The following is a 25493-nucleotide window of genomic DNA, read 5'->3' as shown; positions in this document are numbered from 1 at the left end:
GCCGGATGTGATGCAGCCTGGATTTGAACCAGGTGTCTTAGACCACTGGCCACTCGGGAGCCCAATTAAACAGTATAGTATGTAATGAATATACAGTTCCTCCACTTATTTTCCCTTTTGAGACTATTCTCAACCTAATAGGAAATTACTTTATAAGCATTTTCATCAAACGAGCATTAACATGAGGGGAATTGAGGGAAAATGGAAGTACAATTGTAAATGACCTCCGTTGTCATTGAGTTTAAAACCTTCACATAGTGCACTTAATTCTCAGAAGGGGGAAAGGAACATGTGAATTTAAACATCAGTACATACTTTATCACCACACACAAGGTGATCGCTTGTTGAGACTGTCGATATTGCTACAGGGTCACCATGACGGTAGGCCCTTAAACTCTACCTTGGGAGCACCATTTACAAAACCACCACTGTGAGCATGGCCTATGGACATGCTGCACCATTAACTCAATGTTTTACCTTGGTGTTATGGATTATCATCATCTTAATCAGGCATAGGAAATAAATCAGGTAAATAGGGTTCTGAGGGGTCTCCTTCAGGGGTTAGTAATGTCATGACAAGAATAGTCTCAACGGCTTTGCTGCACAATTTCTTACAAGTTACAATAAGCATTATAAATCAACCGATGAAATATTGTATCTCCCATAACACCAAATAATGACTGAACCCATCCAAACAGATTTCAATCGTTGTCTGGTTGGTGTTCGTTTGTGAGATCATCGCTAAGCTTTTTCAGATGTTCCACTACGATAGTCAAGTTACCCTTACCCCGGGTTATGAATGTACAGCGATGGTCCCCTATCATTTGGCACACACTTATGCAAACATTCTGTCTCAAAAACATGCCCTGTATGTACTTCGTCTTCGGCTACAAATACATTTGCGCTTAAATCATTCTATCTAACCCGTAACACGTTAGTCACGACTGCTAGTCCACTTATAAACGTACTGAAACATCAGAAAGCCATATGCATTGATGCACTTTAATATTTGAATTCTGATAACATGCTAAAACAAAACCTCTACCATCAATGTTTTACAACCAAATTTAGAATTACAGTCTTCAGTGCTCCACATTGTCTATCACGCAAATTCAAGACCCTCAACTTAGCACACACCAAAACAGTTAGAATCTACATTTGCAAACAGGGGACTATATATATACAGATGTCGGAAGTTTACATACACCTTAGCCAAATACATTTAAACTCAGTTTTTCACAATTCCTGACATTTAATCCTAGTTAAAATTCCCTGTTTTAGGTCAGTTAAGATCACCACTTTATTTTAAGAATGTGACATGTCAGAATAATAGTTGAGAGAATGATTTTATTTCAGCTTTTACTTCTTTTATCTCATTCCCAGTCGGTCAGAAGTTTGCATACACTCAATTAGTATTTGGTAGCATTGCCTTTAAATTGTTTAACTTGGGTCAAATGTTACGGGTAGCCTTCCACAAGCTTCCCACAATAAGTTGGGTGAATTTTGGCCCATTCCTCCCGACAGAGCTGGTGTAACTGAGTCAGGCTTGTAGGCCTTCTTGCTCTCACACGCTTTTTCAGTTCTGCCCACAAATTCTCTATAGGATTGAGGTCAGGGCTTTGTGATGGCCACTCCAATACCTTGACTTTGTTATCCTTAAGCCATTTTGCCGCAACTTTGGAAGTATGCTTGGGGTCATTGCCATTTGGAAGACCCATTTGCGACCAAGCTTTAACTTCCTGACTGATGTCTTGAGATGATGCTTCAATATAGCCACATCATTTTCCTCCTCATGATGCCATCTATTTTGTGAAGTGCACCAGTCCCTCCTACAGCAAAGCACCTCCACAACATGATGCTGCCACCCCTGTGCTTCACGGTTGGAATGATGTTCTTCGGCTTGCAAGCCTCCCCCTTTTTCCTCCAAACATAACAATGGTCATTATGGCCAAACAGTTCTATTTTTGTTTCATCAGACCAGAGGACATTTCTCCAAAAAGTATGATCTTTGTCCCCATGTGCAGTTGCAAACCGTAGTCTGGCTTTTTTTATGGCTGTTTTGGAGCAGTGGCTTCAACTTAGTGTATGTAAACTTCTGACCCACTGGAATTGTGATACAGTGAATTCTAAGTGAAATAGTCTGTCTGTAAACAATTGTTGGGAAAAATGACTTACCGACTTGCCCAAACTATAGTTTGTGAACAAGAAATTTGTGGAGTGGTTGAAAAACAAGTTTTAATTACTCCATCGTAAGTGTATGTAAACTTCAGACCTCAACTGTTTGGTTTGTACTACTTATTACCAATATTAACCTTTCTCATTACAGCCCCCGTTTATCCCTGTCTTAAACTGTCATGAGTGGCATGTTAATGACAACAGATCGGTATCTCAATGTATTCTTAGTCTAAATTACTATAAATTCTGCAGTGTGCAGACCTCCACAATCAACCTGATCCCCACAAATGAACAATTACGGGCACTAGGGCTGGGCGGTATGACGATATATATCGTTTGACGATAGAACAACGTCTTGTTTCATATTTTGCTCTATCGTTTATTTACTTGTTTCGCAAATCACACTCTTTACGGCAATGTTTTTTTGTCAATTGGACGTGCTTTGTGCGGAAAGAAATTTGCAACACAAACAAACATGGAGGAGAGTAAATGTGACACAGAGCTCGGAGACACAGAGCTCGTACCTAAAAGAGGGGCTACTTCGGTAGCATAGACGTGGTTTGGGTATGAAAAATCTGACATGGACCAGAAAACCGTCCTCTGCAAAATATGCCGCAGACCGGTCCCAACAACAGGCTCAAACACCACTAACCTCTTTTACCACCTACGCAAGAATCATGTGAAACAGTATGGAGAGAGTCTATGGATGAGACCCAAAAAAGTACAGTCGAGTGCTCAAAACAAACCCCCGGCTCGGACGTTGCAAGAGGCTTTTGCCCGCGGCACACCATATGGCAAAGATGGAGGGCGATAACAGCTGCCATTACAACTTACATCTGCAAAAACATGGCTCCAATTTACACGGTCGAGAAATAGGGGTTTCGTGAGTTGGTGCTAACACTTGACCCAAGGTACCAATTGCAAATTGTGATGTGACATGTATAAATGCCAAAATAACATGCAAAACAGGCAAGCCCACCCCCCCATGTTATTTTGTTACATGCTTAACTGAAAATTTGTACAAAGGTTCTAAATAAAAGGAGAAATAATCAATATGAGTAAGTACCTTTTTAATTTGTTGAATATATTAAAAAATGTAATAAGAAACAGGTCTTTACATGTGGTAATTTTATATAAATGTGCGATATCGTGATATGTATCATTATTGGGATATGAAATGACCTACATCGGGATATGAGATTATGGCCATATCGCCCAGCCCTGACAGGCATGGTTGACCCCCCCCCATTCCCTCTCGGCACTGTCTTCATGTTCTTCTTCAGATAGTATTTCAGTTCGTCCTTCCAATGGCACATGTTCAAAGTGGATGGCCCTTGATAATGTCTCTCACCGCCATTGTCCATTATGTCTTGTCCATTTTCCTACCGGTACATCAGAATCTCTCTCCATGCTCACTCCACGTGGACTCATGTCGCACTCCTTAGAGAAAAGGCATGAGAGAAAAGGCAGTTGAGAGTTTCAACTGGATGCTGTGTAAAGGCTGCTGGCTCGGACTCAGGTCTCATGGTAGAAGGGGTGCAGGACCAAACTTAACGCCTTTGTCGCCGTGCTTCAGCCGGTTAGGGGGGATTGACGTTCACACTGTTGATCAAATGATCCCTTCCATGGATCTAGACACCATCTGTGGTCACCTTTGCCATAACCTTCGAGAGAGGATAGACCAGAACAACAGTTTAGGACATTTCTGATTCAGGAAATCCAGACAAATGATTTACTGTATGTCAAATTAGAATGAAGTAAAACCACAAATTCAAATTCCTATCTCCATCCATGGCTAATTTAAGAAAGGGACAATTTTAATTTACTTTTTTTCTATCAATGACGTATGCTCCTAATGGGATTTGATAGGAGTGACGCCAAATCCAAGCTGGCTTCCCTTGACACTTTTTTTGTTGTTGGTGCACCAGCTGCTACTGGAGGAGGCTGAATGATAGAACAGCTATTTCCATGTTATGGGATGCATTTTCTCCATTGTTTTTGATGGTAGGCCACTCTGGTAGGTCTACATTATCATCATCCACAGTAGCCTACTTGACCACTGTCTGAAACTGTAACTTAAAGCGGGTACAGCCTCAGTGTGCACAGGAAACGCATGCTGGAAGTTGCACAGAATTTTCACAATGTTCAAGTTTGCTCTCAGCAGACCTGCAATTTGCTCAGTGCTGTTGAATCTTTTTAACCGTATGAACCCTACACATTTATAGTGGGAGCTGCTTTATAGTGGGAGCTGCTTGGTTTCTGCAAGCATGGTCACATGACTTCCCTGGTAACAGCTCAGATGTTGTCCGCTGTAGCAGACCAGGAAACCGAAACTCAAGGGATTGGATCAATCCCTCCCCCCCTCCTCCCACTCTCTCTCTTCACTCACATCATCCCTCACTCCTGTATTTCTGTTCTGTTTTCCTCTTATTGCTTAGTCACCGTCATCTCTAATCCCAATCCAACATTAGCCAATATACATCATTAATGTTATTACTACACAGATAAGATACTGGTGCAACGTGTTTTACTGTATTGTCTCCTTTTGCTACAGTTTAACATCTGCCTAGGGACTGAATATTAATCGGCTTGATAGCAAATCTGGTGCAACACTCAAGTTATGTATGCCAACATGGTCCCTGACAATTTAAAAAGACACTGAAAAAGAGGCAAAACAAGGTATTGAAAATCACATTTGGAACTAGTCCAGATGATTTTACCACCCACAGAGGGTTGCTACACTACAGTCTGGTGGCTGGTTTCTGTTTCTCCTTCCTGGAATAGGAGAGTCAGACACTAATGACTCTGTTCTCAGCTGATCACTGTTTACTTTCTGTTTCCTTTCTCCTGTGAGCTGCTATGATTGGTGGATTGTCAGATGGGGAGAGGGAGGTTTAAAGGATGAGAGAAAGGTGCAGGGAACCATTTTGATTCAAGCACAACAAAGTTCAGACTGAAGTATATTATATCTACCTATCGACAATCAAAACAACCATTTGGTAAGGTGACATTTTCCTTTATAGGTTTGACTTGTCAATGAGGATAGCTGTTGTTAAAGGGATACTTCCCCAGAGTCAGATGAACTTTTGTCTGTGTGTCCAGTATGAAGGGAGTTAGAGGTAGTTTTGTGATCCAATGCTAACTTGTACGGTTTAATTTAATATTCTGTGATCTGAGTATTTTAACAAAAATATCAGAGACAAAAATGTTTAGCTTTAAGGTTACCATGGTAACCAGGCCACTCAGTCATCACATATGCCTGTGAGAATGTCACTAGTATAGGCTAGCAGTGGGAGCAAACTCAAACATTGAAAAGCAACCTAGCTTTTGAACAAAACCATTTTAATAGCCAAGAAACACGAGGACAAAGTCTCACTTTAGTAGACTTTCGAGTAAATTAGACCAACTTTTATGCCTCTGCCCATTGTTTCTAAAAACAAATCTTTCAGCACTAGTAGTGCTGACCCCTTCCCCGCCAGACAGGCAGTGTTGCTGTGCGAGGTGGGATAGCTATAATGTTAGGATTCAGATTTCTTTGTGCATTTGCAAATATGAAAATAGATACTGCAGCATTTATTTAGTTATAGATCACAACTCGCACTTGTTCCCATACTTAACTATTTTTATTAAATGCTTACACTATAGAGCCCGGCATGTTACCACACGCCAACCTGACAGGTGAATTAGACATTCTTACCCGCCAATGCCAAATCTACCCATGTTTGGCAGGTGGCGGGTGTTAATTTTAGGCCCTGTATATACATAGACTTCTAGTTATTACGAAAACGCTAGCTAGCAACTTCCTTTAAACTGCTCACTGAGACAAACAAATGGTATGAGTTCATCTGACATTGTGGTAGTAGATAAAGTGCCAAAATGCCGATGTTTCCCTACCTCTCTATGCTTATCACGTTTGTAAATGTTTTACAAGTTAAAACGTTTTGGCTGATTATTAATAACTAGGAGTAAGTTTAAAGCTGGACTGCTTTTTGTCCAGCTAGTTGACGTACCTATTGAATGGGATATTCTGGGTTCTTGTTTGGACCTTTAAACTCAGGTACTGTGTGTGTAGATAACAGTTTGAAAATGTCTTTGAGTCATGAGATTGCTTCACTCTTTTACCCATGTTATTACCTGCTATTACACTGCAGACTCCACCCAGACTGACTCATACAAGCATTATCTCAAATGTTCCTTGTGTTTGCATCGAAAATGACCTAACTTCCTTTATCCTATGTGTGTGTGTGTGTACACGTTTATGTGCGTGTGTTTGTTTGTGTGTGTGCACGTTTATGTGCGTGTGTTTGTTTGTGTGTGTGCGTTAGCGATGTCGGAGACTGAGAAGGCCCAGAGGAACATCCTGTCCCTGGTGGAGCAGCACCCAGAGGGGATCCCCCTGAAGAAGCTGACGGTGGCCTACAGCCAGAAGTACCACTGCAACCTCACCCTGTCCTCCCTGGGCTTCAGCTCCACATCTAGCCTGGTGGCCTCTCTGGAAGGGGAGCTCTATGTGGACAAGGACCTGGTCTTCCACAGGAGCCATAGAGGAGTCGCCGCAGCTCCAGCACAGGCAGGGGGAGACCAGGTTGACATATCCCGCAGGCCTCGGTCTGGGAAGGATCCACCATCGAGGACCCTCTCCCCCAGAGCTGTACCACTGAAAACCCATCCTCAGTCTACTACCCCGATCAGCTTTGGTTCTGGGTCTGATCCCCTACAACCGGCCCCAGGCTCTCGCTATGGGCCTCCCCCAAGCTCTGGATCCTCCCTTGGGGCTACCTGTCCTTCTATTCCCCCCTCTGCTGTCCCCCGCTCCTCCCCTCTCCTTTCTTTCTCCAGCACAGTGAAAGAGAATGAAGAGGTGACTCGGGAAGAGCTACTAGACAGAGTTAAAGAAGTATGTTCTTTTTCAAATCTGTTTTATTATAGAATCTTTCTAGACCGTTGCTGGAAAGGGAATATTCTTATTAGAATTGCCTGGTATAAATAAGGGTTAAAAATATACTGTTCTTAAGTCTTTTAGTTCCTATGAATGTTGATTTTTGTATTGTAAAGTGGTTGGTGTATTGTTTTGAGTGCACGTTTAAATAAAGTTTGATTGGATGTGCTGTAGGTGATAAAGGTGTACCCCCCTGCCGCCACAACTATCGCCCAACTACAGAACGGCTATTTGCTGCGCTTTGGGAAGCAACTTCCTCTCCAGCAGTACAAGTCTCTGTATGACAACCATGAGAAACAACCTGCAGCAGCCTGCGCACTTGTAGTCCCGGGAAAGACAGGAGCAGAGAAATCAGCAGGTAGAGAGACCATCATAACTCATAATGTTAAGAAGTTGTAACTGAACAGCTGCCATGCTGGCTGGTTTAACATTAACTGTATGTGTTGAAATGACCTGTTAACTCTGGTTTGACCCATGAACTCTCACTCACCCACTTTCACACACACACAGCCACTTCAAAGAAGACAGAGCGTGAGGGACAATCTGCTCCTTCCACACCCCTGAACAACGGATACGTGCAGGACCAGGTGCGCTTTAAAACAAGGTCCCCCCTGCTACAAACAACATCACCAGTTCCATCCTCGTCCCCGTTACTCTCCCAGCCCCTCATCACTCCCCAAATCCCCCAGCCTGGTACCTCCGCATCGGACTCCGACTTCCCAGCACTGAAAGCGGAGCTGAGGCTGACCAAAGCCCAAGAGCGGAGGCAGCTAGCTGTGGGACAGAGGGAAGGAAACTCCCCTGTCTTCAGAGAGGCCTACAATGCCCAGCTCAGGGAAGTGCATGGGGCTAACGTGCGAGCTGTGGAGGCACAGGCTGAAGAGGAGGAGGAAGAGGATGGGATGAGGAGGAAGAGGAAGAAGGCTCTGGATCCTGAGGCGGTGAATAGTCTGGTGGAGGACGTCATACGAGACATCGCAGCCGAGGGAGAACTTGTCACCAGAGAGAAGGTGACAATCTTTCTAAGCTCCCCTTATTTACCTGTAATTATAATACCCACAAAACAGTACAACTTAATTTCAAGTGGCACCATCTGGTGGACACTTTGGGATCTTCTGCTGTCACTCCAGCCTCTTTCTCAGCTTCTCAACCTAGGTCCCAGAGGGCCATTTTCCAGCTTGACTTTTGTTGTGTTCCTGGGATGGTTTTAACCTCTTCCTCCCTGTTCTGTCCTGTGCCCAGGTGATCTCCAGGGTGTGCATGCTGATGCAGGTCCGCACTCTGGAGGCAGGCAGGATAGACCTCCGCTGGCAGATACCAGCTCTGAAGGACCTGCAACGCAACCTTCGAGAGATCAACATGTTCATAGAGGTCAGGATACTCATACACACACATACAGTTGTGGCAAAATGTTTTGAGAATGACACAAATATTAATTTCCACAAAGTTTGCTGCTTCAGTGTCTTTAGATATTTTTTGTCAGATGTTACTATGGAATACTGAAGTATAATTACAAGCGTTTCATAAGTGTCAAAGGCTTTTATTGACAATTACATGAAGTTGATGCAAAGAGTCAATATTTGCAGTGTAATTGCGTAAACCCTTTTGTAAACCCTTTTGTGTAAACCCTTTTTTTTCAAGACCTCTGCAATCCGCACTGGCATGCTGTCAATTAACTTCTGGGCCACATCCTGACTGATGGCAGCCCATTCTTGCATAATCAATGCTTGGAGTTTGTCAGAATTTGTGGGGTTTTGTTTGTCCACCCGCCTCTTGAGGATTGACCACAAGTTCTCAATAGGATTAAGGTCTGGGGAGTTTTCTGGCCATGGACCTAAAATATTGATGTTTTGTTCCCCAAACCACTTAGTTATCACTTTTGCCTTATGGCAACGTGCTTCATCATGCTGGAAAAGGCATTGTTCATCACCAAACTGTTTGTGGTTGGTTGAGAGAAGTTGCTCTCAGAGGATGTGTTGGTACCATTCTTTATTCATGGCTGTGTTCTTAGGCAAAATTGTGAGTGAGCCCATTCCCTTGGCTGAGAAGCAACCCCACACATGAATGGTCTCAGGATGCTTTACTTTTGACATGACACAGGACTGATGGTATCGCTCACCTTGTCTTCTCCGGACAAGCTTTTTTCCGGATTCCCCAAACAATCGGAAAGGGGATTCATCAGAGAAAATGACTTTACCCCAGTCCTCAGCAGTCCAATCCCTGTACCTTTTGCAGAATATCAGTCTGTCCTTGATGTTTTTCTGGAGAGAAGTGGCTTCTTTGCTGCCCTTCTTGACACTAGGCCATCCTCCAAAAGTCTTCATGTAGATGCACTCACACCTGCCTGCTGCCATTCCTGAGCAAGATCTGTACTGGTGGTGCCCCGATCCCGCAGCTGAATCAACTTTAGGAGACGGTCCTGGCGCTTGCTGGACTTTCTCGGGCGCCCTGAAGCCTCCTTCACAACAATTGAACCGCTCTCCTTGAAGTTCTTGATGATCCGATAAATGGTTGATTTAGGTGCAATCTTACTGGCAGCAATATCCTTGCCTGTGAAGCACTTTTTGTGGAGAAGCAATGATGACGGCACATGTTTCCTTGCAGGTAGCCATGGTTGACAGAGGAAGAACAATGATTCCATGCACCACCCTCCTTTTGATGCTTCCAGTCTGTTATTTGAACTCAATCAGTATGACAGAGTGATCTCCAACCTTGTCCTCATCAACACTCACATCTGTGTTAACGAGAGAATCACTGACATGATGTCAGCTGGTCCTTTTGTGGCAGGGCTGAAATGCAGTGGAAATGTTTTTGGGGGATTCAGATCATTTGCATGGCAAAAAGGGACTTTGCAATTCATCTGATCACTCTTCATAACATTCTGGAGTATATGCAAATTGCCATCATACAAACTGAGGCAGCAGACTTTGAAAATTAATATTTGTGTCATTCTCAAAACTTTTGGCCACGACTGTACACGCACATATATATGCCAGAAGCACCTGCAACGCACTGTCAAATCAACATGTTCAGTTTGCACACATACGCACGTCCATCAATAGAGTTTTTAAACTGAATAATCTGATCATTAACTGGCGTGTATCCATATCTCTCAGTCTGCAGAGGCTGTGACTGCGATGTGTACCCTGTATGAGTTGGGTCAGAACCTGGCTGGTCTGAAGAACAAGAAGCGTTATGAGGAGCTGAACCTCGGGCCACTGTGTAAACTGCCTCTCATCCATCGCATGTTCAAGATAGACAGCAACACCAAGGACGAGGACATTCACCAGATAGAGACTGTGGACATACTGAGGGTGAGAGAGACATTGAACACATAGATACTGTGGACATATATATATATATATATATTGAAATATCGTTTTCCTGTCTCCTGCTTCCAGAGTCTGCGTGTGTTCAGGAGGAAACAGAATAAGCCCAAGGTGGACCTGGCTGAGTTTATGAAGCACCTGTCTGACCAGTATAGCTGTGACTCTCCCTATGAACTGGGCATTCGTATACACAGCGTGGGCCTGCCCATAGCCGTAAGTTTTGAGCTTCGCGGAGGTATCAGTTCCAAGTGTTGGAATATGGTCAGAGGTTATGAATCTGTATGAATCTCTTGTTTGAAGTAACGTACATGACATAATTGTTATTGTTATTATTATATCTCATTCATGTCTCCTCCCCCAGACCTTACAGAAGGCAGTGAGCTCAGAGCATGTGTGTATGGAGCGTGCCCGGGAGGCCATCCAGAGGGAGTTGGAGGAGGAGGTGGGGGAGAGGATGAGGAAGATGAAGAGGGTCGTGATGGAGGGAGCACAGGGTCCCGTCCTCTTCTCCTCTGTCGGTAGTGCCGAGCTGAGGAAGAAATACGTTACCATGACTGCAGCCGATGCCGTGCTCGAGGTCTTCACCAACGCATCCGGGGTCTTCAACCCCAAGATGACCAAGGTGATTGGTTGCTTAATTAAATTATTAACATAAGACAGCAATACAAAACTTATGGATGGTTGGTTGGATGGTCTTTGGTTGGGTCATTGGTTTAATCGGGTGGGTTAGAGATGGGCGGGAAGCAAAGCATGCAAACCCTGTAGATTACCATGGCTCTGGGGTTCACTATTTTAACCACTCACTTTTAACTAACGTTTGCTGTGGCTGCTGTGCTTGTATGATGTTTCGTGCAGAATGCAGCCTTGGTGCACCATGGCTTGGTGCACCAAGTAGGAGTAGGTAAACCCTGTGATGTTGGTGCAGGGTTTTGTGCCATCATTTGCGTGAATGCCTCAGAAGCGTTGTGGTCAAATTCGGTCCAGTTTCTTTTGCCACTTATTTCTTGTGATGTTGGAGGAGTTTTGTGCATACAGTCTCTGAAATGCCTCATAGGCTTTGTGTTCAGCTTTGTTCCAGTCTCTTTTACTGTCATCCACTGGTCTTTTCATTGCTTGAGCAACAGAGAATTTTTCACATTCCTCTTAAACTTGCATTTTGGCAGCTGATGCAGCCAATTCCTTTTCAAAGAATTCCCTTTTTTGGCTTTAGTTGGGTTTCTTCCATGTTTATTTTCCAAAACTGCAGCTTTAGCTTTCAAAGCAGCGTGCTCAGCCCTCGCTTTCATTCTAGCACTGGATGCATGTGACCTTGTTCTGGATGCATGTGACCTTGTTCTGGATGCACGTGACCTTGTTGTGGATGCACGTGACCTTGTTGTGGATGCACGTGACCTTGTTGTGGATGCACGTGACCTTGTTGTGGATGCACGTGACCTTGTTGTGGATGCACGTGACCTTGTTGTGGATGCACGTGACCTTGTTGTGGATGCACGTGACCTTGTTCTGGATGCACGTGACCTTGTTCTGGATGCACGTGACTTTTTTTTGATACAGCAGATACTGTCGTGTGGATCAATGGCCCGTCGCGATTCTGAGTCATTTTTAGACTTGGATGCACTTTCTGATCCAACAGAGATAATGTCATCTGGACCAATGACACTTTGTAGGTGGGAATCACCTTTCACTTGATCTAGAAATTTCTTGAAAAGCAATAGTTTTGGTTCATACCAATCGGCATGATCAGACTCTCCTCTTCAGGCAACATTTTCATAATTTTCGCCACCATCCATCAATGCTTGAATAGCATTCTTTTTCTTAATTAACGTTCTGAGCTTCGAGCGCCAATCAACTTGGACAACTTAAATATCAACAGTGAATTTCCAATAATGCCTAATGAACCCATTCTAAGTTGAAGAGCTTACGACATTTGTTTGTTTGTTTCCAAAACAGACGTGTCAAACATTTCCAAACCAACAATCACAAAAGACCGGCTTAGCTTACACATTATACCTGTATTGTACTCACTGTCCTAAAAAAATTATATTGTCTCATCGCTGCAACTCACCAACGGGCCCGGGAGAGGCAAAGGTCGAGTCGTGCATCCTCTGAAACATGACCTGCCAAAACGCGCTTCTTAACACCCGCCTGCTTAACCCAGAAGCCAGCTGCACCAACGTGTCGGAGGAAACACCGTTCAACTGACGACCAAAGTCAGCCTACAGGCGCCCTGCCCAACACATGGAGTCGCTAGAGCGCAATGAGCCAAGTAAAGCCCCCCCCCCCCCCCCCCCGGCCAAACCCTCCTCTAACCCGGATGACACTGGGCAAAATTGTGCACCACCCTATGGGACTCCCAGTCACGGCCGGTAATGACATCCTGGGATCGAACCCCAGGCTGTAGTGACGCCGCAACACTGCGTTGCAGTGCCTTAGACCGCCACATGGGAGGCAACTCATGGTCTTTTTCGTCTGCAGTGCTGCTTCGATCCAAGCGGCTTGATAAATCTATATAAAGTGTAAAACTCCATTAAAACCTCTCTGGGATAGGGGGCAGTATTTTCACATCCGGATGAAAAGCATTCCCAAAGTAAACTGCCTTCTACTCAGGCCCAGAAGCTAGGATATGCATATTATTAGTAGATTTGGATAGAAAACACACAAAAGTTTCTAAAACGGTTTGAATAATGTCTGTGAGTATAACAGAACTGATTTAGCAGGCGCAACTCCGAGCACAATCCATCCAGGGATTTTTTTTTTTTTAGATCAATCTGTTTTCTATTATATTTCTATGGCAAGCCCGTTTTAATAGAAATATGCTTGCAGTTCCTATGGCTTCCACTAGATGTCAACAGTCTTTAGAAATTGGTTGATGTTTTTCTTTTGAGTAATGAAGAAGTAGCCCTTTCCTTTCGGAGTGTAGAGCCAAGTGGACTCTTCTGTTTTGGGCGAGCGACCTGAAGCTCGCTCCACATTGATTTTATCTGATACTGAACACAGTTTATCCCGTCTTAAATTGGATTGATTATTTACGTTTTAAAATACCTAAAGTTGGATTAGGAAAGTTGTTTGAAATGTTTGGACCAAGATTACAGGAAATTTATTAGATAATTTGTAGTCATGTTGGACGAGTTGGAACCTGTATTTTTCTGAATCAAACGCGCCAAATAAATTAACATTTTGGGGGTTTAACAATGGAATTAATCAAACATATTGGAGTGCCAACAGAGTAAGATCTTCAAAAGTAAGACATGAATTATATAGTTATTTCTGAGTTTTGTGTCACGCCTGGCAGGTTGAAATATGATTGTCATGTGTTTGTTTGATGGGGTGCTGTCCTCAGATAATATCATGGTTTGCTTTTGCCATAAAGCCTTTTTGAAATCTGACACGGTGGCTGGATTAACAAGAAGTTAAGCTTTATTTTGGTGTATTGCACTTGTGATTGTATGAAAGTTCAATATTTCGAATAATTTAATTTGAATTTGGCGCTCAGCCATTTCACCAGATGTTGTCAAATCGATCCCGCTAACGGGATTTGATCCATAAGAAGTTTTAAATGGCAATTGCGTATGTCACTAATGCCTTTTCACTAACTTCTGTAGGAGCTTCCTCAGTCGGCTTGTAGTTTTTCTTCTTTTGCTGACACTTGGTAGGTCATGTGCTTTCAACAGTTCTTGCTCATACAGTGCATTCAGAAAGTATTCAGACCCCTTGACTTTTTCAACATTTTGTTACGTTACAGCCTTAATCTAAAATGTATTAAATAAAACATTTTGCTCATCAATCTACTTACAATACTCCATAATGACAAAGTGAAAACAGGTAAATGTATTCAAAATAAAAAAAAACAGATAGTTTTAAGTATTCAGACCCTTTGCTATGAGACTCGAAATTGAGCTGAGGTGCATCCTGTTTCCATTAATCATCCTTGAAATGTTTCTACAACTTGATTGGAGTCCACCTTTGGTAAATTCAAATGATTGGGCATGATTTGGAATGTCACACACATGTCTATGTCCCACAGTTGACAGTGCATGTCAGAGCAAAAACCAAGCCATGTGGTCGAAGGAGTTGTCCATAGAGCTCCAAGACAGGATTGTGTCGAGGCACAGATCTGTGGAAGTGTACCAAAATGTGTTTCAGCGGCAGGGACTGAGGGAAAGCTAGTCCGGATTGAGGGAAAGATGAACAGAGAAAAGTACAGCGAGATCCTTGATGAAAACCTGCTCCAGAGAGCTCAGGACCACAGACTGGGGTGACGGTTCACCTTCCAACAGAACCACGACCCTAAGCGCACATACAAGACATCGCGGGAGTAGTTTTTGAATGTCTTTGAGTGGCCCAGCCAGAGCCTGGACTTGAACCCGATCGAACATCCCTGGACAGACCTGAAAATAGCTGTGCAGCAACATTCCCCATCCAACCTGACAGAGGTTGAGAGGATCTGCAGAGAAGAATGGGAGAAACTCCCCAAATACAGGTGTGCCAAGCGTGTAGACTCAAGGCTGTAATCGCTGCCAAAGTTGCTTCAGCAAAGTACTGAGTAAAGGGTCTAAATACTTATGTAAATGTGATATTTGCAAACATAAAAAACAAACAGTTTTTGCTTTGTCATTATGGGGAATTGTGTGTGTAGATTGAGAATTTAGAGTTTAAAGTAAGACTGGCAATTTTAGAGTAAGGCTGTAATGTAAGAAAATGTGGAAAATGTCAAGGGGTCTTAATACTTTTCAAATGCACTGTTTGCCCCCTGTGAGACATCCAAAGCACAGAGAAATTGCCTGCGTTTCAACTTCTGGCAGAAATCCAATGCATGATCACTGTCACAGAAAATGCAGTGTTTCTTAACTCCTCTTGCTTTAAAAAAAAAAAACTTCAATGTAGTGGCTTTCGATTAGCCGTGGCAAAACCAGTTGCACAATTTCAGACGCACATTCAAAATCCCATAGAAAGTCAAGAATCCAATGGTTTGATGAATAAAACTTTAAAAGTGTATTTGTAGAATCCAAAATGATAAGTACAAGGTAAACAAAGGATCCAATATTCCATTTAAACTAAAAAGATCAAGGTAAGACATGTGTCTCAAATCTTGCAACTGGTTTTAAGTTAATCTAAATGGCGCAATATGACCTAATAAACAAATATTTGCATAACCAAAGAAATATAGGAACTGGCTCCAACAGTTATAAAGGTCAAACTCTGACCCTAGAATCCCTCCTCCCTCTGACCTAAGTCTTCCAGAAACCTCATTAACTCTGTTACCCCTCAGAAGGCTGCTCTGATCCCTCTTTCTCTGCTAGGGGACTTTGTGTAAAACTTTGGGATTTAGCTGGTTATCCCCATGACATGTCACATCATGCTCTGGTTTTTATTTGAGACTGGGTGACAATTCCACTAAGCCCCTGCTTCGGTCCATGAGCAAGAGGGGGGGGGAGTAAGAGAGAGGTGGATCACAGTCAAATGAGTGTGTGAGCAACTGTCTCTTCTCTGCTTATTAAGGAAATGTCACCGTAAGTAATACTTGCTAATTGGCTAATCCTTAACAAAGCCATAGGAAAAAGTTGTTAGTGAACAAAACGCTGGCTGGCTAGCCTGCTTCAGCTATAGCTGTTTCAGCCTGATGCTGGGTTGAATATGTTCCACTGTCTGGAGTTCTGACAGTGGAACCAGACACTTGTAGGCTGCGTTCCTCTGGCACTATCTAGGCAACAGTCCTGTTTTATGTTTGTTGTCTTGTGGAAATGATTCATATGGATAAAAAGACAACTTTGGACTACACTTGAACGTCTAAATCCTGAAAGTAGTTATGAATTATAGTGGACCTATATATTTAGAAATAACTGCCCTTTTTTTTCTGGCCCACATTTTATTTGACAAACAAATCTGCCCACACCGTCCTATTTAGGATAATGTCTTGTGTCTCAGAGGTTATGGTTTTCTCTAATGCCGTAATGTGACTGACGGAGTGTGCTGTCATTTCCTGTCCAGTCAGTGCAGGACTTCATGCTGCGTGTGTCAGCTGACCGTCTGGCCAGGGCCTTGTTCCAGCTGGCTATCTGTGGGGGGTCGCTGGCTGCCCCTCAGGACCTGGTGCCCAAAGAGAAGCCAGCCAGACACACTCAGGAGAGGAGAGCTGAGGAGAAAACACAGGCCACACCACCCAGCGAAGGTAGCTGCTAACATCACTCATTATCAGTGTCTCACTTCGTATCAATGATAAGATTAAGTGTAGGTTGGGAATCTGGATCTCGAAATTGTTAAAGAATCCTATCATATCATATGACCGTGAATGTACAACAATGACCTTTGTGTTTACATGTGTGTGTCTCAGCCGCAGTCAAGCAGGTCCTGAAGGAGAGCCTGTCCAATCACAGCTCTCCATTCACCCTGGCCCATGTGGCATCTCTGGAGAGGAAGTTAGCCAAGCATTTCCAGGTCACAGAGTTCACGTCTCTGGAGCAGGGCTCCTTTCTGGAGTTCCTGGTCAAACATGCTCAGGTAACATAAACTACTTCTCTTCTAATCTTTGTCTGTTCAATCACTCTCCTGTTCTTCTCCTCTCCCGTCACCCCTCTTCCTTCAGTGGTCATGAGGAAACAGATGCGAGGAGAGGAACCGTTCTAGACTGCAGTTGCGTGTCCCAAATAGCACCATATTCTCTATATAGTGCACTCCTTTTGCCTGTGCTCTGGTCAAAAGTAGTACACTAAATAGTGATGCACTAAATAGGGAATAGGGTGTGATTTCAGATACAGCCTGATACTTCTCATTCTGTATTGATGAATCCATCCTCTCCTCTTGTCTGTGTGAAGGTCCTGCAGGAGACAGTAGGCAGCGCTGTGGTTGTGGGCAGCACTAGTGGTGGTGGTGGTCAGGACTGGCAGGGCCAGGGATGTGGCTTCAGACCCAACAGACAAGACGTGTTTGAGTTTATCAAACAGTGTGGCACGACATCAGCCAACGAACCAGACGGGGTGAGTGAGATGCGTGGTCACGCTCACACACACACACACACGCACTCCTATTGATTGCTATGATTAAAAAAAGTACATAAATAAAAAAACTTCTAAATGTCTGTACTGATCATGTTTATTGATCTCTCTATCTCTTTGGGTGTCTTTCTCCCAGCTGTCCCACGTCGAGTGGTGTCTGAGAGCCCACTATGGGGTGAGGGACAGTCGAGACCTGGGGCTGGGACCTCTTAGGACCTTGGTGGGACTGGTGCAGCGCCAGAGAGAGCTCAGTCTGGGAGGAGGGCTCAGCCATGTGCTCTATGAGGCAGCCCTGCTCCCCAGAGACACCAGGTAAGATGCAAATGGCACTCTATTCCCTATATAGTGCACTATCCCTGCACTATGTAGGGAATAGGGTACCATTTGGGACTATCTCCTACAGTACAGTACAGTGGAATGTTGGAGGCAGATTGGGTGTAAAGTCGGCCTTTAATTGGACTGATCAAATCAAATGTCAATCTCCTTTTCACTTATCTTAAACCCCTGTTCACTCTTTCTCTCACTCCTTCCATGCTCTATTACTCTACCCCTTCTCCCCCCCAGCAGTAGCAGTAGTGTAGGTGAGGCCCAGCAGACGGTGGGTATCCTAGGGGAGGTATCTCAGACCCAGGCCTTGTCCTGTCTCCTCTCCTGCCCTCTACTGGATGAGCTGGGTCAGTGGAGCCAGTGGGAGCTGGTCTTCAGGCCCCGCCACGGACCCCTTAAGGACTTCATTGATAGGAACGCTGGTAGGAACCATACATAGCAATTGCAAATTGACCCCCTAGCCCCTACAGTCTTAGACTGGGGTTGTAGTGTTACTGTTAGTAATGTATCTGTTGATGGCCAATAATGTTTGATCATGTTGGTGGGCTTATATACAGACATTTCTTTTTTTAAATTCTAAATTGAACATCGGTACAAAATTGATCATAATAAATATACATGACATGTCCATCTGTTGTGGGGCAGCGAGCACAGACCTGTCAGCGTTGGAGGTGTCCCCAGGTGTTCTCCTGCGGGTCACCACCTCTACAGGGGACAAGCTCTTCTCCCAGGCAGCCATGACCCTTGACCCCGTGGGCACGGCAGGACACCTGGTCTCCATGGTGGTGGCTGATGGGACTGCCAACGCCCCCACTGCCCTCCTGGCCAATCACATGGAGAGCTCTCTTGCGGCGGCGGTAGCGAAGGAAGGTAAGAAGGCGATGGGAAACTTGATATCATGATTATTTGCATCAATCCAGTGTTTGAGTGCTACAGAAACATTTCTCACCTAAAAGGTATCTTCCTGGTGTGCGCTTGCATTAAATTAGAGGGTAACTACACCCAAAAATAAATGTTTCTTAGATTTTTCCCATACCTCCAGTGGTCTCCTGATGTGGTTTAAGCATGGTTGTGGACTTAGAACATCTACTTATGTTGTTTTTCTAAGAAAAAAATGTGATTTCCAGGGCTTGACATTCAAGTAAATTTGCCAGTGGCACACCGGACCAGTACCAGGTGAAACTACTGGCCGAATGAGGAAATTACTGGCTTTGGCCAAGAATTGTATTTGTCACGTGCTGATTACAACAGGTGTAGACCTTTCCGTGAAATGCTTACTTACAAGACCTTAACCAACAATGCAGTTTTAAGAAAATATAGTTAAGAAAAATATTTACTAAATAAACTAAAGTAAAAGATTTGAGCAACAATAAAATAACAATAAGGCTATATACAGGGGGTACCGGTACCGAGTCAAAGTGCGGGGGTACAGGTTAGTCGAGGTAATATGTGCATGTAGGTAGGGGTAAAGTGACTCTATGGTACAGAGGTCCTGGTTGGCAGGAAGCTTGGTACGCACTACCCTCAGTAGCTCCTTGCGACCGAAGGCTGAGCAGTTGCCATACCAGGCGGTGGTGCAACCAGCATTGTTAGTTAAGGTCTTGTAAATGCTCTCGATGGTGCAGCTGTAGAACTTCTTGAGGATCTGGGGACCCATGCCAAATCTATTCAGTCTCCTGAGGGGGAATAGGTGTTGTCGTTCCCTCTTCACGACTTGGTGTGTTTGGACCATGATAGTTTGTTGGTGATGTGGACACCAAGGAACTTGAAGCTCTCAACCTGCTCCACTACAGCCGTGTTGATGAGAATGGGGAAGTGCTCAGCCCTCCTTTTCCTGTAGTCCACGATCATCTCCTTAGTCTTGATCACGTTGAGTGAGAGGGTGTTGTCAATTTGTAAGTCGCTCTGGATAAGAGCGTCTGCTAAATGACTTAAATGTAATGTAAATGTTGTCCTGGCAGCACACAGCCAGGTCTCACCTCCTCCCTATAGGCTGTCTCATCGTTGTCGGTGATCAGGTAGCTACATGTAGGTAGGCCTACGTAAACCTTTTTTTGCTAATAAAGACGTTGCCGTGTAGGATGTCTGATATTTTAAAAAAGACTGAAAAGCAGGTGGGGACTTTTATCCTGTGATTTTGGAATGCGCGTGCCTGTGTTCAACTCTGAATTGATGACGACTCTGGCGTGAGTATCTAGAACGTACTGAAGCGGGGCTCACTCGAGACAGAGAGGGAAGGCTTTGACATTCTTGACTCCGCTTGGAAACCGGATGCAGGTTGATAACAAGTTTGAGTGTCAAACGTAAAGGATTAAATACAAATATACGGCCATATGAAAGCTTGATTAACTGGCCCGGTGTGCTCAGCAGATGTTGCCGGGCCAGCGGCAGCCCCGAATGTCTAGCCCTAAAATTGAGAGCAAAACCTGAAAACATTTTGAAAAAACGTAAACCTTGAAAAAGGAAACGGAGAAAACAGATTTTGGGGATAAATCGCAATCGGACAAAAGTTGTATTGTGCCCTAGGATCTCTGTAAAGTCTGTGTGAGGGTGGTGGGGTGGTTGTGAACAGAAGTCCAATAAGAATATTTTATATATATAAATAATTTATAAGATGTTTCTTCAGATCTGTCACGGGCTGAGGAGGACGGGTCGTGTTTCAGCTCTGTGGCTCTCTTCCTCCTGGACTGTCTGATCCGCATCCCCACCAGAACCTGCCGGGCCCTGCTGCAACAGGTCAGCGTTCAAGTCACAGGTTGTCTGAAATGGCACCCTATTCCTTTTGTACTGTATTACTTTTGACCAGGGCCCAAAAGGGAGCCCTACAGTTCATATTCAAAACCAGCCATGAGTGGAAAGAAATTCTGTAATCAATTTGGACCTGTATAACCTCTCTCCATCCCCCTCCTTTCAGGTGTTTCTGGAGCCCTTCTCTCGGGTGCTGGGTGGCCAGGCCAAGTCTAAAGCGGTGCTGCTGTCTACAGCCCGGTCCAACCTGCGCCACCTCAACTGTCTGCACCAGCTGGGCATCGTGCTTGGCATCACAGACTGGGTCAAGGACTACCACACCAAGCTCAGCCCACCACAGAACCAGGACCTAAACCAGAGCCAGAACCAGGCCCAAACACCACCAGCCAACCAGACCAAGGTCAGAACAGGGGAGATTACCATAAGTGATGGGGTCAATTTAGTTTATATTTAAAATGTACATTTATTTCATGAATTGAATATTGTCCATTGTTTTTTATCTGTTGCTGTTTTGTTTTTATACAGTGTAAAGCTCCACTTTTTTGCTTTGTAAAAAATCTTCCCCCTTCGCTCTTTCTTATCCTTTCTCCAGCCTGCTCCTGTGGATTCTGTGAGCAGAAGTCTCTCTCAGACTCTCAGTGAGGATGAGGAGTTCCCAGAGGACTACAGCTCTGACTCCTCCCACCCCACTCAGCCACAGCACGCAGGTGATTTTTAGAAAATCCCTAACCGAAATTATTATTATTATTATTATTATTTACAAAAAAAAAAATTGCAGTGCAATTATCACAAAACTACTCCAAACAGGCTCCGATCATAATCATAAAGGGAGTTTTTTATTTACAAATACCTAATTCAACAATGCTGTAACGTTAGTAGGAAGAGATATGCATCTTTCCCGTTTTTTTTGCCATGGATATTAGAGGTCGACCGATTATGATTTTTCAACACCGATGCCGATTATTGGAGGGCCCCAAAAAAAAAAGCCGATACCGATTAATCGGACAATTTTAAAAATAAATAAATGTATTTGTAATAATCACAATTACAACAATACTGAATGAACACTTATTTTAACTTAATATAATACATCAATAAAATCAATTTAGCCTGAAATAAATAATGAAACATGTTCAAATTGGTTTAAATAATGCAAAAACAAAGTGTTGGAGAAGAAAGTAAAAGTGCAATATGTGCCATGTAAAAAAGCTAACATTTAAGTTCCTTGCTCAGAACATGAGAACATATGAAAGCTGGTGGTTCCTTTTAACATGAGTCTTCAATATTCCCAGTTAAGAAGTTTTAGGTTGTAGTTATTATCGGAATTATAGGACTATTTCTCTCTATATCATTTGTATTTCATATACATTTGACTATTGGACATTCTTATAGGCACTATAGTATTGCCGGCCTAATCTCGGGAGTTGATAGGCTTGAAGTCATAAACAGCGCTGTGCTTCAAGCATTGCGGGGAGCTGCTGGCAAATGCAGGAAAGTGCTGTTTGAATGAATGCTTACGAGCCTGCTGCTGCCTACCAAATATCAAATCATAGACTTAACTAGAATATAATAAACACACAGAAATCCGAGCCTTAGGTCATTAATATGGTCAAATCTGCAAACTCTCATTTCGGAAAACAAAACGTTTATTCTATCAGTGAAATACGGAACCGTTCCGTATTTTATCAAACGGGTGGCATCCAAGTCTAAATATTGCTGTTACATGTTATGTCATAATTATGGCAAATTCTGGCAAATTAATTACGGTCTTTGTTAGGAAGAAATGGTCTTCACACAGTTCGCAACAAGCCAGGCGGCCCAAACTGCTGCATATACCCTGACTCTGCTTGCACAGAACGCAAGAGAAGTGACACAATTTCCCTAGTTAATATGGCCTGCTTACATGAATTTCTTTTAACTAAATATGCACATTAAAAAATATATACTTGTGTATTGATTTTAAGAAAGGCATTGATGTTTATGGTTAGGTACATTGGTGCAACGACGGTGCTTTTTTCGCGAATGCGCTCGTTGTATCGGCACCGGTTTGGTGAAGTAGGCTGTGATTCGATGGTAAATTAACATTGATTATTTGCAACGCTGGACAAGCTAATTAAACTAGTAAAATCATCAACCATGTGTAGTTAACTAGTGATTATGGGAAGATTGATTGTTTTTTTATAAGGTAAGTTTAATGCTAGTTAGCAACTTACCTTGGCTCCTTGTTTGCACTCGCGTAACAGGTGGTCAGCCTGCCACGCAGTCTCCTCGTGGAGTGTAATGTAATCGGCCATAATCGGCATCCAAAAAGGCTGATTACCGATCGTTATGAAAACATGAAATCGGCCTTAATTAATCGACGTGTACGACAGCGTGTTACAGTTCCCGCCAATTTCCAGCAACATTGCATAGCCATTGAAGAGGAGTGGGACAACATTCCACAGGCCACAATCAACAGCCTGATCAACTATGCGAAGGACATGTCGCCCTGCATGAGGCAGATGGTGGTCACATAAGATGCTGACTTTTTTTTACCCCCTTTTTCTCCCCAATTTCGATCTTGTCTCATCGCTGCAACTCCTCAACTGGCTCGGGAGGCGAAGGTCGAGTCATGCGTCCTCCGAAACATGACCCGCCAAACCACGCTTCTTAACACCCGCCCGCTTAACCCAGAAGCCAACCGCACCAATGTGTCGGGGAAACACCGTTCACCTGACGACCGAGGTCAGCCTGCAGGCGCCCGGCCCACCACAAGCAGTTGGGGGGGGCTTTACTTGGCTCATAGAGCGCGATGAGCCAAGTAAAGCCCCCCCCCCGGCCAAACCCTCTAACCCGGACGACACTTTTTCGCCGGCAGCGCTGCTTCGATCCAAGTGGCTTGATAAATCTGTATAAAGTGTGGAACTCCATTAAATGGCAATTGCGTATGTCACTAATGCCTTTTCACTAAATTCTGTATGAGCTTCCTCAGTCGGCTTGTGGTTTTTCTTCTTTTGCTGACACTTGGTAGGTCATGTGCTTTCAACAGTTCTTGCTCATACAGTGCATTCAGAAAGTATTCAGACCCCTTGACTTTTTCCACATTTTGTTACGTTACAGCCTTATTCTAAAATTGATTAAATAAAACATTTTGCTCATCAATCTACTTACAATACCCCATAATGTCAAAGTGAGATTAGGGCCTAATGAATTTATTTAAATGGACTGATTTCCTTATATGAACTGTAACTCAGTAAAATCTTTTAAATGTATGTATGTTGCGTTCCTTTTTGTTCAGTATAGTTTCTAGGCCAAACCGTTCAGATGCTACAGGCGATTTTGTGAGAAGACAAGATTTTGTGATTTTCGAGATGTCTCATGGTCTGACAAATACCGCTCTAGCTCTGTCACCTTTCATCGCAGATGCGGAAGTGCGACATTGTTGGATGCAGTGGATTTCTAATTAGATTTCCACTGGGGAGTTGACATCCACTCTAGGGGGGTATTAATAAGCTAAATGTTTAAAAAAAAAATCTGTTGATTTCACAGGTTGAAAAAGGAACAGAAAGAAACGATACAAACCGGTACTTTTTTGGGGTTCAAACTGGTGCAGAACTTTATTTTGCTGGTCGGAACTGTTGAACGAAACAAAAAAAATAGTGGTTCTATTCAGAACAAAACGAAAAAAATATATTTTGGTTCCAGCCCCTGGTTTAAACGTTAAGATACATGTTACATTTGTCATATCCCTAGTAGTCAAAATACAGTCAGATTTCTAACAGATCTTCGTCCTTCAGAGGGCTGTGATGAAGATGATGATGAGTTATATGAGCTGACCTCTGAGACACTCGGAGACACACACACCGAGAGAGACGGAGAGGAAGGCTGGAAGGAAGGGAAGTCATTGGCTGAGCCTGAGAAAGCAGACAACGCTGATAGCCAATCAGAGAGCAGAGTGGATTGCCACAAGGACATAATTGATGACATCAGGTTTGTCTTTATACTGCCTAATGCATGAAATGATACATTGCATGAATAGAAACACTAACCTGGTTTCACAATGCTGTCTGTTACAGGAAGAGTGAGTTTGGCATTGGAGTAGAGCTAAATGAGGAGGGTCAGAGGTTGATGACTGTTCACCAGGAGAGGCTGGGGCGCAGTCTGGACCGGCTGTCCACTGAACTCTACAGCAAAGACACACACTTTGTACTGGAACTCATACAGGTGACTTGACACTCTCCTCTGTCTCCCTCTCTCGCTTTCGTTTCTCTCTCGGTCTCTCTCCCCCTCTCCTCTCTTGTTTATCCCTTTATCCCTCTCGCTCTCTCTCTCTCTCTCTCTCTCTGCCTGAGCTCATCCAGGTGTTTTGAGATCTACTGTATGCAATGCACTTAGAATGTGCTTTCTTCATTGTGCTATTCACAGAATGCTGATGATAACAGTTACCCGACAGAGGGGGGCCCTGTCCCTGCGCTGGCCTTTGTTGTGGAGAAAGACTGTGTGACTGTCCTAAACAACGAGACAGGCTTCCAGGAGAAAAACATCCGGGCCATCTGTGACGTGGGCCGCAGCACCAAGGGCAAACACAAATACGGATACATAGGTAACAGCTAAAAGAGTTTGAAACCCTATTTTTAACCAATCTAAGACCAGATCTGAGGTGCACCAAAAGTATTTTCTCAACGGTTTCTCCACGTCTTTCTCCTTCCTTAGGTCAGAAGGGAATAGGTTTTAAATCAGTGTTCAAGGTGACTGACTGTCCTGAGATCCACTCTAACGGATTCCATCTGTGCTTCGACAAGACCAGTGGCCCCATGGGATACATCCTGCCACACTGGGTCGACGACGAGAGACCTCTCAACACACACCTGGCCAACCACACACATACCAGGTTAGTGGTGGTATCTCTCACACACCTGGCTGACGACACGCACACCAGGTTAGTGGTGGCATCGCTCACGTACAACAAACTGACTACACACACACCTGGCCAACAACACACAC

General features: G+C 43.8%; 1 protein-coding gene and 1 long non-coding RNA gene across 6 annotated transcripts in view; one reads left to right on the top strand and one right to left on the bottom strand.

Annotated features, from left to right (window-relative positions):
• The window catches only part of wu:fj29h11 (uncharacterized), a 56154-nt gene that overhangs the window by 8275 nt on the left and 22386 nt on the right, over window positions 1–25493 (top strand). For 2 of the 5 annotated variants that reach the window (XM_029684943.2, XM_029684942.2), the window contains exons 6-25: window positions 6501–7072; window positions 7289–7472; window positions 7625–8124; window positions 8357–8485; window positions 10231–10428; window positions 10516–10656; window positions 10805–11065; window positions 16432–16612; window positions 16775–16941; window positions 17256–17417; window positions 17572–17747; window positions 18000–18184; window positions 18408–18632; window positions 20389–20498; window positions 20677–20910; window positions 21103–21217; window positions 24272–24479; window positions 24566–24713; window positions 24915–25092; window positions 25203–25380. In XM_029684943.2, the coding sequence (XP_029540803.1) occupies window positions 6501–7072; window positions 7289–7472; window positions 7625–8124; window positions 8357–8485; window positions 10231–10428; window positions 10516–10656; window positions 10805–11065; window positions 16432–16612; window positions 16775–16941; window positions 17256–17417; window positions 17572–17747; window positions 18000–18184; window positions 18408–18632; window positions 20389–20498; window positions 20677–20910; window positions 21103–21217; window positions 24272–24479; window positions 24566–24713; window positions 24915–25092; window positions 25203–25380 (4252 nt within the window). Of the gene's footprint in view, window positions 1–5065; window positions 5175–6500; window positions 7073–7288; window positions 7473–7624; window positions 8125–8356; window positions 8486–10230; window positions 10429–10515; window positions 10657–10804; window positions 11066–16431; window positions 16613–16774; window positions 16942–17255; window positions 17418–17571; window positions 17748–17999; window positions 18185–18407; window positions 18633–20388; window positions 20499–20676; window positions 20911–21102; window positions 21218–24271; window positions 24480–24565; window positions 24714–24914; window positions 25093–25202; window positions 25381–25493 lie in introns of those variants that run through there. The other 3 variants (XM_029684947.2, XM_029684946.2, XM_029684945.2) reach the window with 3 other exon arrangements.
• Window positions 1328–4414, bottom strand: LOC115144156 (uncharacterized). Its single transcript, XR_003865784.2, has 2 exons — window positions 4002–4414; window positions 1328–3839 (listed from the first exon to the last, which is right to left on the bottom strand). It is a non-coding gene; the product is annotated as an uncharacterized LOC115144156 (long non-coding RNA).

This window comes from Oncorhynchus nerka, linkage group LG16 (assembly GCF_034236695.1).
Source record: "Oncorhynchus nerka isolate Pitt River linkage group LG16, Oner_Uvic_2.0, whole genome shotgun sequence".
Lineage (NCBI taxonomy): Eukaryota > Metazoa > Chordata > Actinopteri > Salmoniformes > Salmonidae > Oncorhynchus > Oncorhynchus nerka.
The sequence above is the reverse complement of the archived record's forward strand: the minus strand, read 5'-3'. Positions and strand labels throughout refer to the sequence as shown.